This window comes from Bos mutus, chromosome 15 (genome assembly GCF_027580195.1).
Source record: "Bos mutus isolate GX-2022 chromosome 15, NWIPB_WYAK_1.1, whole genome shotgun sequence".
NCBI lineage: Eukaryota > Metazoa > Chordata > Mammalia > Artiodactyla > Bovidae > Bos > Bos mutus.
In genome coordinates, this window is record NC_091631.1 from 19,348,834 (window position 1) to 19,363,917 (window position 15,084).

The 15,084-nt window shown below is 43.1% G+C and overlaps 1 protein-coding gene across 3 annotated transcripts in view; it reads left to right on the top strand.

The window, feature by feature from the left end:
* Positions 1-10,682, top strand: part of LOC102287021 (uncharacterized) — a 194,547-nt gene extending 183,865 nt beyond the window's left edge. For all 3 annotated transcript variants that reach the window (XM_070383153.1, XM_070383152.1, XM_070383154.1), the window contains one exon: positions 10,249-10,682. In XM_070383153.1, coding sequence (XP_070239254.1) covers positions 10,249-10,633 — 385 coding nt within the window. In that variant the 3' untranslated portion in view covers positions 10,634-10,682. The remainder of the gene's footprint in view (positions 1-10,248) is intronic.
* The last annotated feature ends 4,402 nt before the right edge of the window (positions 10,683-15,084 follow it).

Genomic DNA, 15,084 nt, shown 5'->3' on the forward strand with positions numbered 1-15,084 from the left:
GGAAGATCTAATAGTCACTTTTCAAAGATGCTGTCTTTGAACTCTCTCACTCAGAGGGCAACTCTAACAAAGACAAAAAGCACAGCAGTAGTAGTATCATTAGTGTGTGGAGTCAAAGTTGACCCTAATCTACTTTCTCTCGGCCTTCGCTCATGGTTGACTCTGCTTCTGGACCTCTAACCAAATTATCTGATCATCATCTATCACGTTTACCCTTTGAGACTGTGTTTTCCTGTGAATTGAGCATCATGTCACAGTCTTCTACTTTTTGTTCAAAATGTTTTAATGAATTTGTTTCACATCCTTCATTTCTGAGTCTTGAATTCTTCATCGGATCCTTTAATGTTGTTTCTGAGCACAGCTTTGAGGACTTTTGCTTGTTACAGATTGTGCCTCTTGAGATATGTTGGACTTTCTTGTCATCTTGACACTGATTTACCAGAATGAACTTCTTGGGAGAACACGGTTGCGAAGAAATTGTTCTGCTCTAACAGCAGATGATTTTCATTAGTTTTGCTGACTTTGAGGACCCAGTGCATGCACTTTGAAAACTACAATGATCTGCAGGCAGCTGGGTCTGGGCATTTTCCTAATGTGAGCTATTGCCAACTCATTATATCAGCCTTTTATATTCAGAGAAGGCAACCCAGTTTATTTATATATATTTCATTTTTTTAAAAAAATATTGCCAAATGGTAAAGGCTTGTTTATTTATTCAATCTCACATCTTACTTGACTTTAAAAGTCTAAGAAATCCTTCTTGTTACTTATTATATCATTTGTCCTTTTTAAAAATCATTTGTCCTTTAAAGCCAAAACGTGCTTAAAAGCAACATGAAACTAACCAAAGGAAAACTCAGTATTCTTCTGGTCATGGGTATTCAAACTGTGAGGGTGTCAGAAAATATTTATTCCTATTTTTATCTTAACTGCCTCCCTCTCCCTTTCAGGAGCAAAATAGCTGAAAAGCTTGCAAATACATTCATTTGTCTATGTAGTCATTTCCCCTTGGGTCTGGAATAATATTCCTCAACGACTTGAAAAACCTAAAAAATCTAGACCTAAAACTATACTCAGAGAGTGAGACAAGACCACAGTACCGCCATGCCAAGCGACAGTTAACCAAGGCAGAAATCAACCTGGGGAGGGTGGTGGTGTTATAGTGAGGAACCTGAGGTCTCATCATAGTTTCAAAGTTATCGGAATGGTGGAGACCCCTGTTTCTGCTGTCAGTGCTCTTAGTGTGAGCAGTAACCTTTGTGAGAGGTGGAAGCCAGACAGCCAGGGAGGCCCAGCTGTGGGTCCTTTGAGCCCCATCTTGAATATATCTTGAATATCTTTGGAGCCACAAGCCCAGTACTGTCCCCAATCCCAGCTTTCAGTTGTCTCCTGTACCTCTACCTCCACTCTTGCCTTCCCCATCCATTCCCTAAAGGGTTAATCTTGAAATGCTAACATGATCATGACTCTCCCTCCTCTTTAAACCTCAACAGTGGCTTCCCATTCTGTTAGGCTAAAATCCGATTGGTACAGGATCAGGCCCAGTCTTTCTCTCATACCTCACCCACTTCCATTCTCCCCTCCTGTCCTGTGGTCCAGCCACAGGGCCTCATTGGCCTTCCTTTAGTTCCTCAGGAGCTCTGCACTCTCATCTGCCTCCAGCTGGTTCAAGCTCCCTTGTTACAGCATCTCATACAGCCATGTCCATCTCCTGCAGAGCACTTCCCCTCAGCTTATATTTTTTATGGCCTTTCTTTAACTGTAAGCTCTGTCAGGGAAGAGGACCCAATGCTGCCGTATCACCAGCACCAAACCCAGTGATGTGGTTAGGTCAGTAGGACTTAAGATGAAGTCAAGGTTGGTTTACCATTTTTTGCTGAGAAGGATTCAGTTCATTTCAGTTCAGTCGCTCAGTCGTGTCCGACTCTTTGTGACCCCATGAACTGCAGCACGCCAGGTCTCCCTGTCCGTCACCAACTCCTGGAGTCCACCCAAACCCATGTCCATTGAGTTGGTGATGCCATCCAACCACCTCATCTTCAGTCATCCCCTTCTCCTCCTGCCCTCAATCTTTCCCAGCATCAGGGTCTTTTCAAATGAGTCAGCTCTTCACATCAGGTGGCCAAAGTATTGAAGTTTCAGCTTCAACATCAGTCCTTCCAATAACACCCAGGACTGCTCTCCTTTAGGACGGACTGGTTGTATCTCCTTGCAGTCCAAGGGACTCTCAAGAGTCTTCTCCAACACCACAGTTCAAAAGCATCCATTCTTCGGTGCTCAGCTGTGTTTATAGTCCAGCTCTCACATCCATACATGACCACTGGAAAAACCATAGCCTTGACTAGACAGAACTTTGTTGGCAAAGTAATGTCTCTGCTTTTTAATATGTTGTCTAGGTTGGTCATAACTTTCCTTCCAAGGAGTAAGCGCCTTTTAATTTCATGGCTGCAGTCACCATCTGCAGTGATTTTGGAGCCCAGAAAAATAAGGTCAGCCACTGTTTCCCCATCTATTTCCCATGAAGTGATGGGACCGGATGCCATGATCTTCGTTTTTTGAATGTTGATCTTTAAGCCAACTTTTTCACTCTCCTCTTTCACTTTCATCAAGAGGCTCTTTAGTTCTTCTTCACTTTCTGCCATAAGGGTGGTGTCATCTGCATATCTGAGGTTATTGATATTTCTCCCGGCAATCTTGATTCCAGCTTGTGCTTTCTCCAGCCCAGCATGTCTCATAATGTACTCTGGATATAAGTTAAATAAACGGGGTAACAATATACAGCCTTGACATACTCCTTTTCCTATTTGGAACCAGTCTGTTGTTCCATGTCTAGTTCTAACTGTTGCTTCTTGGCCTGCATACAGGTTTCTCAAGAGGCAGGTCAAATGGTCAGGTATTCCCATCTCTTTCATAATTTTCCACAGTTTATTGTGATCCACACAGTCAAAGGCTTTGGCATAGTCAATAAAGCAGAAATAGATGTTTTTCTGGAACTCTCTTGCTTTTTCGATGATCCAGCAGATGATGGCAATTTGATCTCTGGTTCTTCTGCCTTTTTTAAAACCAACTTGAACATCTGAAAGTTCATGGTTCACGTATTGCTGAAGCCTGGCTTGGAGAATTTTAAGCATTACTTTACTAGCGTGAGAAAGATTAGCTCCACAAATTGGTATGATTGCATCATTGCTACAGAGGGACTAAACAGCTTCCATTTACCTCTTGAGTAAATTCTTGTCTGTTACGACATTGCAGCAATCATTAAATTCTGTAAGTTTTCTATGCAAAGTACACTGGCTCAAACTTACTTGGTTCAGTTGCTGAACCCGTCCTACCTCCCCTTCAAAGCATTTCTCAGCCTTTTCTGAAAGTTCCTAAAGTGCAATAGTTGCAATGTCTCATCCACCCTGTCCTTGCCCTCTTGCTCTGCTCGCCTGATTCTCCCATGCACTGCTCTTAAAACCACTTGAAGAAATAATACACTGGCCCTTTTGATAGTTCTCCTGTGAGAACACCATGTCCAAACCCAGGTTGGCTGCCAGGGTTTTGATACAAGGGGTCTTCCCTAAATAAAGGAAACATTTGACCCAGACAGATGTAAATTTCCACCCCTAGAGGCCAAAATTGTTTAAAAAGTTTAAAAAACAAACAAAAATAACGACAAAAATCTTTAAGTTGCAGTAATCGGCCAAGACATATATGTATTGCCTTATATAATTGTCACAAAAAGTCCTGTCATGTCTGTGTTACTGTCTTCATTTTAGAAATGAGAAAAATTGAGCCTCTGGGATGTTGAATGACTCTTTGAAGTCACACAGCAGCGGAGCTGTAATTCAAACTCAGGTTTAATGACTTGAGCTCTTAACCAGTATTTTACACTGCAGGCCAAGGTCAATAGAAATGGATGACATAGGGACTTGCATACAATTAATTTCAATTAGCCCCTGTAGACCAAAATCATTCTGTAAAGGCAATATCCAAAGAGGCTTTGGATATCCAAATTTATCCAAAGATAAGTTATTTATATAAAGACATTCAGAGTATATTCCTAAATGTGAGCTTCATCATCTTAATCTTTCAGCTCTATACATGTTCACATTTAAGGTATTTTTTCCCCAGGTCTATATTTCTAAATATGTGTTTCTCCTTGTAACCACATAACCTCCTGACACCACCCAAGCTGGGGCCTCTCTGTGCAGAGTCCCTTGGCCCGAGTCTCTCTTCAGCAGCTCATGTGACGCTCCCTCAGGTCTCGGCACAGTCATGGGGTCACGCTGCCCAGCTTGTGCTTATTCTTAGTTTCAGGGAGTGTGGGGATGGACTTCCTGCCAGAATCCTGCCTTGAAATGCCAGGTAACTGACCACAAGCCATGGCCCATCCTATGCTATTTATAGCAAGTGACAAAAAATAGCCTCACCTCTCTGAAAGGTGTTATTTGTGCCATATGCCCACTGGCCTCCTACCATCTGACAGGCACTTCTCTTCAGACCTCAGGAGGTGACAAGACTGTGTGCTCACACAGACCCAGAGGCACCATGTCCCTCAAGTGTGCACAGCTCCTGCCCCGGAGGCAACCAGGGAGGCGAGGCACCAAGGCAGGGCCTCAGCACTAGGGTCAAGGCAGAACATAGGAGCAGACTCAAGGAAGGAGACAGGAGCTTGGGGAGGAGGAGTAAGAGATGACCAAGCCCAGCTGGTGGAGTTGGGTGCAGTATCAGGGTGAGATCGTGGACACAGTTGATCTGATTCTGAGCCACAAATGCCCCAGAGACACACTGGTCTCTAAGCCTGGGCTGGGGCTGTGTCTGGGGCTGAGGAGGTTAATGGAAAGGGCTGGAGTGACCAAAGAGTGTAGACAGACCCTGTCCCTTTATAGCTGTGTGCGGATGAGCAACTTACTTCATCTGTCTGGGCAGTTTCCTTATCTGAGAGGGTAGCCCTAGAGGAACAACTCCATGTTAAGTGTGCGTCAGAATCACCTGGGACTTTGTTAGACTCGGGAGGCCCTGTATATTGATTCAGGAGGTCTGAGAGGATGCTGGAGATCTGGATGTTGTGCAGGTTCCCCAGGAGATTCCGAGCCCCACACTAGTGTTGGGGAGCCCCTGTACCAAGTGAGTCCCAAGGGTCTTCCAAGTCAAACATCCCTTTATGCTAAAGTTTACTTAACAAGTATAAGAAAGCATAGAAGATGGGCATTCACCTCACTCAATTATTAGCATCACAATCACTTTATCAGTTGTTTGTTGTATCCCAAGAAATATCCATTGAGAGCTTATTCAAAGACAGTTTTTTTGTGTGTCAGGCTGAATCTGGGCTTGATTTCAGTGGCCCCCTGCCCCCACTCCCCACCCCCACCCATCCCCCACATCCTCTTCTAGGCCCTCCCTCTCGCCTGATTTAGTCTCTCCCACGGATCACAAACCAGGAACCAGAAAGACCAATCCAGACAGTACACACATGAATTTTACTTAGTCTGCCCAGTGTTAAAAAAACAAAATTCAACTGAGTAAATTTGAAGATCAAATTGGCTTTATTCACCCCATCTAGTTAAATAGAAAGAGGCTCTGAGGAGTTGTATAAAATGAAAGATGTTTATAGGTAAAAGGAGAATGGGTCAAGAAGCTATCAGCCGAAGAGAAGAAAGGATTGTTTCTGGCCACAGTGTCTTCTTTTGGGGGCAGGGAGCAGCGGGGGTCTTTATCATGCAGATAAACCTCACTCTGGTAGATTGGACTTTTCAGATTGACTGTTTCAAAGGTCACATTTCTAGGAGGGATTGAAATTGCAGTGAGTCTTGGTTCGCTGTCTGAAGGAGCCATGACTCCATCTGAGGCTGAATATTTCTTTTTAACATCAGTATCTTTTAGAGTCTGAATTTGCGTGAGGTCAGACTGGGCATTTGCTTTCCAGCTCACCACAGGCCCGCCACAATGAATGTGTTATGCCAGTGGCGTCCACGCTTCACCCTCCCTGCCTAGACCCTGATGTTAGATCTGAGCTCAACTCCTGTCTGCAGCCCAAACCTCTTTCTGAGCATCAGACCCATAGATTCAGATGCCTCCTGGATATATAATCCATGGAAGGCCTCGTGTGTCATGCAGGGCTAAATAAATTGTAGCTATGGCTTCCTTGGTGGCTTATCTGCCTGCAATGTGGGAGACCTGGATTCAATCCCTGGGTTGGAAAGATCCCCTGTAGAAGGGAATGGCTACCCACCCCAGTATTTTTGCCTGGAAAATCCCATGGACAGAGGAACCTGGCGGGCTACAGTCTATGGGTTGCAAAGATTTGGACACGACTGAGCAACTTCTATTCACTCACTCAGAGGTATTGTTATCCCTATTGTGCATATCATCTTAGGATCTCACAGGCACCTCAGCTCAACCTGTTCAAAGCACTAAGTCACCTAGACTGGGAGCAACTCTGGGCTCTTCTCTCTCCTTCATTTCAATTTATCATCACACCTTATGCAAAATCTCTCTTGATTCCATCTAGTTTTCTCCATCTCTGCTGTCATCATCCTAGTCCCAGGCACCATCATTTTTTGCCAGAACTGTGTAGTTATCTAATTATTCTTCTGCACACATCACTGTTTCCATCTAATCCATTGTTCAATTTGAAGCCACAGTTTTACTAAATCAACCTAATCTTGCCTCTCCCTGCCTGCCTCTTGAGAGGAGTCCTTTGGACAGCAAGGAGATCAAATCAATCAATCCTAAAGGAAATCAACCCTGAATATTCATTGAAAGGACTGATGAAGCTGAAGCTCCAGTCCTTTGGCCACCTGATTCGAAGAGCTGACTCATTGGAAAAGACCCTGATGCTCTGAAAGATTGAAGGCAGGAGAAGGGGATGGATGATAGAGGATGAGATGGTTGGATGGCATCACTAACTCAATGCACATGAGTTTGAGCAAACTCAGGGAGGTAGTTGAGGACAGGGAAGCCTGGCTTGCTGCAGTTTATGGCGTCACAAAGAGTCAGCCTTGAGTGAGCGAATGAAAAACTCCCTGCCTTCAGTGGCTTCCCAGTGCCCCAGGATAAAATCCAAATTCCTCACCAAGACCCTCCACCGTCTGCCTCCTGCCTGCTCCCCAGCTGCCTCTGGCAGTCTGCGTTGCAGCCATCTGAGACTTGTGTTGTCTCTGGGACGTGCCCCCAGAGGTCTCTGGCCTCTGGGCTATCACATAGGCCATTCCTCTTTCTGGAAAGCTGTTCCCCCAACTGTTCACTTGAAAAGTTTGTACATTTTCTCCTTAGCTTACTGGCTTAGCTGTCACTTTCTCAGAGGGTCTTCCCTGATGCCAAGCAAGGAGCCAGCCCCCCTGCTATGAGCTCCCAGAGCCCCTATGCTTCCCCTGCCTAGTGCTCGTCACCCTGAGTTCTGAACGTACCCGCTTCCAGACCATGGCCATGTGAAGGCATGGACTGTCACCTGCTAACTGTTCACGGCTCTCTCTTCCGTGCTTGAAACACAGAAGTGCACAGGAACTGTTTTCTGAGGAAAGGAAGAAAGGGAGAGAAGAAGAAAGTGGAAGGGGAACCAGAAAGGAGCAACAAGCACCTTCTGGCCGAACAGAGGACAAGAGTGGACACGTCCTGCCCCACCACTGCCCTGAAGTTGAGAGCTCCTGAGGACAGGCATCCTCTCTTATTCAGTGTTGTAGCCTCAGCATCTAACAAAGAGCAAGTGAACTGTGGAGGCTGTGGAATGAATGAATTTACTTTGAGTCCCTGACCTAGACTGTAAACAACGGTATAACCAGCCAGAAAACCACTGGTTTTGTAATAAGCCTCAAGCAACAGTTTGACTTTTTAATGTTCATGTGTATAAACTCTGATAAAGATTAAAACCTAAAAAAGATGAAACAGTGGAAAAATTCTTACTGAGTACCCTATGGTCATTGATACTCAGTCGTGTCCAACTCTTTGCAGCCCCATAAACTGCAGCCCACCAGGCTTCTCTGGCCATGGAATTTTCCAGGCAAGAATACTGGAGTGGGTTGCCATGCCCTCTTCCAAGGGATCTTCTGGACCCACAGATCAAACCCATGTCTCCTCTGTCTACTGCATTGGCAGGTGGATTCTTTACCAGTGAAGCAACTGGGAAGCCCAAATACCCTATGGTCACCACGAGTCAAATCAAATTGGTTATGAACTTACAAACAGGAAGTCTGTTATCCAAATGTAATGAAGCCATCACTCAACTCTTAAAGAAAATATCATTCTTAAAGTCAAAGGAACACGTAAAGAAAATGCAATTCATTCACGGGACTAAAATGTAGATTTTGGCTTCACCTACTTTATCTACTAAGCCAGAATGAAGGACAAACGTGTGCTTTGGCTCTCCAGAGCCTGAACTTTGGGCCTGGACCACCACTTAACTGTACAAATGCATGCCTTTGGGAAATTGATCCAGCCTCCCTGCTCTACTTTCTTTCCTATACAATGGGGAAATGAGATCTACCTTGCAGGATGGTTTTGAAGATGAATAACGAAATGTAAAACACTCAGTGCGGCCCTGGTGACCAGGTGCTCATCAATTTCATTGTTTGAAAGTACTCCTGCATTTTAATTATTTAAAGGTTGGTGGCCTGGCTCGGAGTTGCAGGGAGCTCAGGAAATGCTGTACTCCCAGTGGGAGGAGGCACTATTTCTTTGCTGTCAGTGCCGTAAAAGAATGAGGAAAAGGTGGCAGGGAACTAGGAAAGCAATTGCAGCAAAGAAACGGGGGAAATAAAAATGGGAGAATTTGGTTCTCACTGGACCTCAGTCACACTGAAGAGCTGGGCTTTCTTTTCCTCTTCTCCTTTCCTTCTCTCTTGTTCAGGAGGAGTCTCCTCAGGCAGTGCAGCCAGGGGCAGGATCCCAGTGGGAAGAAGAAGGAGCCTTACTTCTCCCCCCTGCTTGTCTCTCCAATGCTTCTTTGGAGAAATGAAATTCATATTAAGACATTTAAACAAAATAGCACTTTTTAAAAAAATGATTTTGAAGGCAAATCATGTTCATTCTGGAAAATTTATACAAACCAAAAGAAGAAAAAAATTATCCAAAATTCCACTGCTACATCACTACTGAAACTCTTTGGGAGTCTATCCTTTCAGAGTTTTTTCTAGGCAATAAGGACATAAGCCAGCGTGTTCCTATTAAAACAAATGGGATCGAATGCTACGTACTGTTCTGTAACATGGTCTTTTTCACTAACGACTTTCCATGTCAATAAACGAATGTATCTAATGTCGTTATGGGTGACACCAGTGGATGCTCAGGTGGCTGGCCCCTGGCACCTGCGGCGCCCTCCCTGGAAGGAGACACGTAGCTTGCTTCTGTGAAACATGTGAGAAGTTTTATAGGCAAAACTTTATGCAATCCGCAATTGTTTTCTTACAACAAATTCTCACATTCAGTCTTAATTTTCTCAAAAAAAAAAAGACAATATGATTTAATCTGTTTAATCATAAGTCGACTTTTTTGAAGAAGAAGGAAGAGACTATAACTAAGCACGATGCTTTTTATTTCTGACTTTGTTCAGCCTCTACATTTATCTCAGTAGTGCTCAGTCGCTCAGTTGTGTCTGATTGTGACTCTATGGACTGTCACCCTCCAGGCTCCTCTGTCCATGGGATTTTTAAGGCAAGAATACTGGAGTGGGCTGCCATTCCTACTCCAGGGGATCTTCCCGACCCAGGTATCGAACCCCTGCGTCTCCTGCATTGTCAGGCAGATTCTTTACCCAGTGAGCTGTCTTTTATCTCAAATATAGCCATATTTCTAGACAATAAACTTAAGAAACAAGACACAGTCACTGTCCTTAAAGAGATTACAAGCTCATAGCAGATGTAAGAGACACAGTAATTCTCTCATTTGCACAAAAATACCCAATTTTTTACCAGGAGAAGTGAAGACAAGATGGACACAATATTAATAATAATAGCCAGTGTTTAATGAGAACTTACTGTATCTGTGAACTGTTAGTGTCTTACATGTTATACTGTATTAGATGACTTATGATTTAATTCTCAGTCAGCCTATGAAGTAGGTACCAGTGTTGTGAACATTACATTATTGTGGGAACTGGGGTCAGAGAAGTTAAGTAACTTGCCTAAGGTAACCCAGCTAGTGAGGGGTGGAGCTGGGATTTGATTCTAGGCCCACTGAAGCTGGGTCCCACTAGGCTGAAACTCAGTGGTTGGGCTGGGAAACAGCATTGTGGTGACCCAGAATAAGCACTGTAATATAATTTCCCAGGTACTGCGGTCTGAAAACGGGCTTGCTGACGTCCCCCATGGTGGGCTTCATGGTGACCAATCAGTGCACCTTCCACACACCGGTCAGCTTTCCTCAGATCCCCGTGGCCGCATTGGCCGTGGAGAAAGTGGGGCACTCCAGCGTGCACTACCGCCTTGCTCTGTTCCCTCCTAAGCCCACCAAGGAGACGCCTTCTGTCAGCCACTGGGACCTCAGCGATGGCTTCTTCTTCGGCCACCCCAAGCTGGCTCACTTTGCCTCTTTGGCCTGCACCACAGGGTCTTCAGTCCACGTCTTCGTCAATCCAGCCACCAGCAAGCCGCTGGGCCTTCCCGAAGACTTCCGGAGGGGCCTCCTGCGGCTGATGAGCCCGGCTCCAGGGTGAACGTCTGTATGGGAGTCACGCCTGCTAGAAAATAAAGTGTAGATGATCCTCTTAACAGTTTCTTCTGCTTAATTGAACTACATTTGATTTATTTATGTTTGGTTTCAGGTGTACAGCAGAATGATTCAGTTATATATATATATATATATATATATATATATATATATATAAAATATGTATGTATGTATGTGCTTTATATTATTTTCCATTATAGGTTATTACAAGATGTTGAATATAATTCCCTGTACTATACAGTAAATCTCGTTGCTTATCTTTTTGGGGCATGGGGAGGGCTGTGCCATGCAGCTTGTGGGGGGGATCTTAGTTCCCCGACCAGGGACTGAACCCAGGCCAGGTCAGGGCAGTGAAAGCCCGGAATCCTAACCACTACACCACCAGGGGACATCCCATGTTGCTTATCTATTTAATGCTCAATAGTTTGTATCTGTTATTCCTTTACTCCTAATTTATCCCTCTCTACGCCTTTTCTTCTTTTGTAACTAAAAGTTTGTTTTCTCTGTGAGTCTGTTTCTATTGTGTATTCAGATGCGTTTGTATTATTTTTTAGACTCCACTTATAAGTGATATTATATAATATCTGTCTTTGTCTTGCTTTGCTAAGTATAATGTTCTCTATGTCCATCCATGTTGCTGCAAATGGCAATATTTCCTTCTCTAGATGATTTCTTTTTATTCCTTAGCATGTTTTTTTCCACCCCGAGGAGAGGGTATTTTTTATCCTTTATGAGTGTCACCTTGCTTCACCAATCAAGCATCCCTGTGCATCAGGCCCGGGGCAAAGTGCTTCACACCCAGGGTCTCGCTGAGCCCCCACACCACCCAGCCAGGCTGGTGCTGCTCTTCCCTCCTTTTTCAAAGAGGAAAATGAGGTTTGGAGGGTGCAAGTATCGATAACTGGCCTAAAGTCATTCAGCTAGTGAATGAATTTGTCTCTCAACTCACCTGAGCATGCTGGCTACAGGCATCTTTATCTCCAGTAGCATGGCCGCATACTTGCTGTGATTTAAAACCACTAATCTGATATGAGTCTTTAAATGTCTTCAGCTTCTTACAGTTAATAAAACCATATGAACTCTTTTTTTTTTTTTTTTTTGGTAAGATGTGAACTTTAAAAAAAAAGGAAAAAACAACGTTCTTTTCTGTATTTAAAACAACAAACACACCTTTGACAATTTTCTGATAAATTCACGACCTCCATCAGTCACTAATGGCATGTGTTGCAATCTAAAAGTAAACCTTTGATGCTGAAATATGTAAGAACCCTGCTTTGGTATAATAACGAAAATGGTTACCATTTCCTGCGCACTGGCCATACAAAATGCTTTATGGTCATTACCTTAATTCATCCTTATTTCTCTTCTATAAAGTAGGAGTTATTGTTGCCATTTTTCAGATGAGAACATTGAGGTTTTAAAAAGAACAACTGGAGTTGGGGAAGGTGTTCTAGTCCAACCTCTGTCTCAGTCCTGAGAGAGGGAAACGCACAAGCTTAATCTGTCTGGGCCTCAGTTTCTTCCTCTGAAAATATAACCTTTCCTGAATGTTTTTGATTGTACTAAGACTCTGACCTGCTTTTGAAATGAGTTTCAAATTGCCACGACACACAACTAGCTCTGGAATACCCTGACCATGATACAAACAACATTAAAAGCTATTCCTTTGTCATTTAATTCATTCAATTTCACCTAGTGATAGATTGATTTTTAGGTTTTAAAACACTTCGTACAAGAATTCTAAATCTCGGCAAGACCATTAAGCAGCAGCCTGGTTGGTAGGCATAGATTTATCTGACCTCTGGCATTTGACCTCCTCAGGAAGGTCAACGGGGAAAACCCCCTTTTTGTGAGTCTCACTTCTCTGCTCTTGAGTTCTTGCGTGTGCACTGCTCACCTTGTCTCTTGGCTGTGGACACCTCAGTTCAGGAGGAGGAGGAAGAAGATCCCAGCCAGAGGAGGAGCAGAGAGGGTCTGTAAATCCCAACGTGGTCAGTGCAGGTTGCTCGGGATTTAGGGAGGTGTTGATTAAAACTTCCTTCTTTCATTGGCAAAGGTATTCTGATCTGGCCAATCAATCATATAGTCACCTAACTTATGAACTGTGTTATTTTGGATATTAATTCCCCTTACAGTTCACTCACTTATAAAATGGAAAAAATCATAATATTACCACTGGTTACCCAGGAGTGCCAGTCACCAATGTTTTTAACACCCTGACCCCTCACCCAGAGCAATAGTAGGATTGCACTTCCTACTCCCCTGAAGTTAGATGTGGTCACCCATGACCTGTTTTGACCAATGAATGGGAGACATGTGCCCACATGACTTGTTTTGACCAATGAATGGGAGACATGGGTCACCTTCAGGAGTGACCATGTTTGCCTGTGCTCCACTCCTCAGTGGACATGGGTGGATATGGAGACGCCCTGCTGAATCCCACACCACAGCTGCCATGGACAATTGCTCAGAACCAAAGAGTTTGAGAAAGGAAAAATTGTCTGTTGCTGTAAACCACTGAGATGGTATGATTTTTACTGCAGCTTAACCCAGCATATCCTCTTTCTTACAAGTACCAACCTCAGAGGGCTGTTGTGAGGGTTCAACGGTTAGTGTATATAAGTCCTTGGCATGGTGCCTGGTACAGGTATTATTAGTATTTAGGTAGGAGAAAAGAAATACTGTGTGCTCCCACTACACAAATACCTCCAAGGTAGGAAAGTAACCAATCCTCACATTCATTTTCTTTCATGAGTCTCTGTGGGAAATTGGGCACTATTTTATAGGAGAAGAATCAGAGAGGTACTTAAAGCACACGGGATGATGGGATGCATTATACCTAGGGTGTGTTTCCCCAGTCCCGGACCCTGGAAATGACATATTTGAGAGTGCAGATGGATACTTGGAAATGGCTCCAAGTTCATGTAAATCTTATGAGTTTGAGTGCTGATGACACAGTCTTTCCACTGCTCAAAATTTTAATGCTTCAACATGAGCCAAAGTGTTAGATGTTATGGTACTCATTGGTTTTTTGGTGGGAAATGCTAGCATTATGAACTTGCTTTAAGAATACAGAGAGAATTAAAAAAAAAATACAGAAAGAGCCAAATCTTAGTTGCATGTAGTTGGAGGAAGCTGACTTTTACTATAAAGGTGGCAAAATAAATCTAGAAAGAGTCTAAAATGCAGTCAGCCATTCACTACTCTGCAAGATGTTTTTGCTGAGCTACTAACAAGTGGCCATGTATCTATTGTTTGCTGGGCACTTCTGAGCAGTTATGACTCCTGCCTTTGCTAACAAGGAACAAGTACAGTAATCCAAGCGGGTGAAGAAAGTCTTCAGGTGTGCAGATTTTCTAACTACATCTTTGTTACACTCGAATTCATTCGAAAATCTACAGTAAGAGACAAGAGATACAAAATACATGTTCATGTTTTGCTTGGACAGATTTTGGCTCCTAGCAATTAATGCTTTCAGTCATATTAAGCATATAGATAATGCTTTGTGACATAACAGTATTTCCCATTACAGATCAATTTTGTAGCATTTGTTCATAATCAGACTTGAAATGTTACCTAGAAACAAAATATGTTTTCCTTGAAACAGTCAGACCCTATTAGAAATCTAAGGCTTTACAAATCACCACGTTAACAGCTATGTCCCCTAGCTAAGGTTTTCTTTCCTTAAATAGTGTTAAATTCAGCCCCAGAAGCACTAGTCTCTTTGAGGGTTCTCGTCTATGTGCACTGACTTGAAAGGGAAAAACTTAGTGTTCAAAATATATTTAACATCTGACTATGTACAACTTAATAAACCAGCTGGTATTCCCTTTTGGGGGAAAAATAATGTTAGCACCTTTTAAAAGTGTTAGGCTTATAATTAGGTTACACTATATTATTTTCTTATTTTTTTAAAGACAGGTTCTCATTTCTTAAAAAAAAGTGTCAGCCTATTTCTAGGTAAGTGAGTTATTCTCATTTCCTGACCACATAATCATATACTGCGAGTGAGCAAAGAAATAAAGGGGACATATGTAAGATTCAGAGATTTGGAGCAATAAAACTTAGTATTAAACAACAGAGATTTTGGAGCAAGGAACACTTGGATTTGCATTCTGGTCCTGCCATTTGATAACTCTGGAATCTTGGCAAATTGCTTTTCATTCAGCAACTTTTAGCTATTTAAAAAAATTTTTTTATAGAATTCTGCTGCCCGCACCCCCCAACCCCAGGAGTATTCTCTTTCATTAAAGCTAACAATCTCTCATTCATTCCGCAAATAACTACAGAGTATTTATCGTAGGCTAGGCTTTACTGCTCTACTCTTCTAGGTCCTGGGAACCAGCAGTTGGTTAAACAAATCAGGGTGTTGTCATAGAGCTTGTGTTCTAGCTCAGGGAAGATGGACAGTTTACAAACAAGATGTCAGGCAGTTTA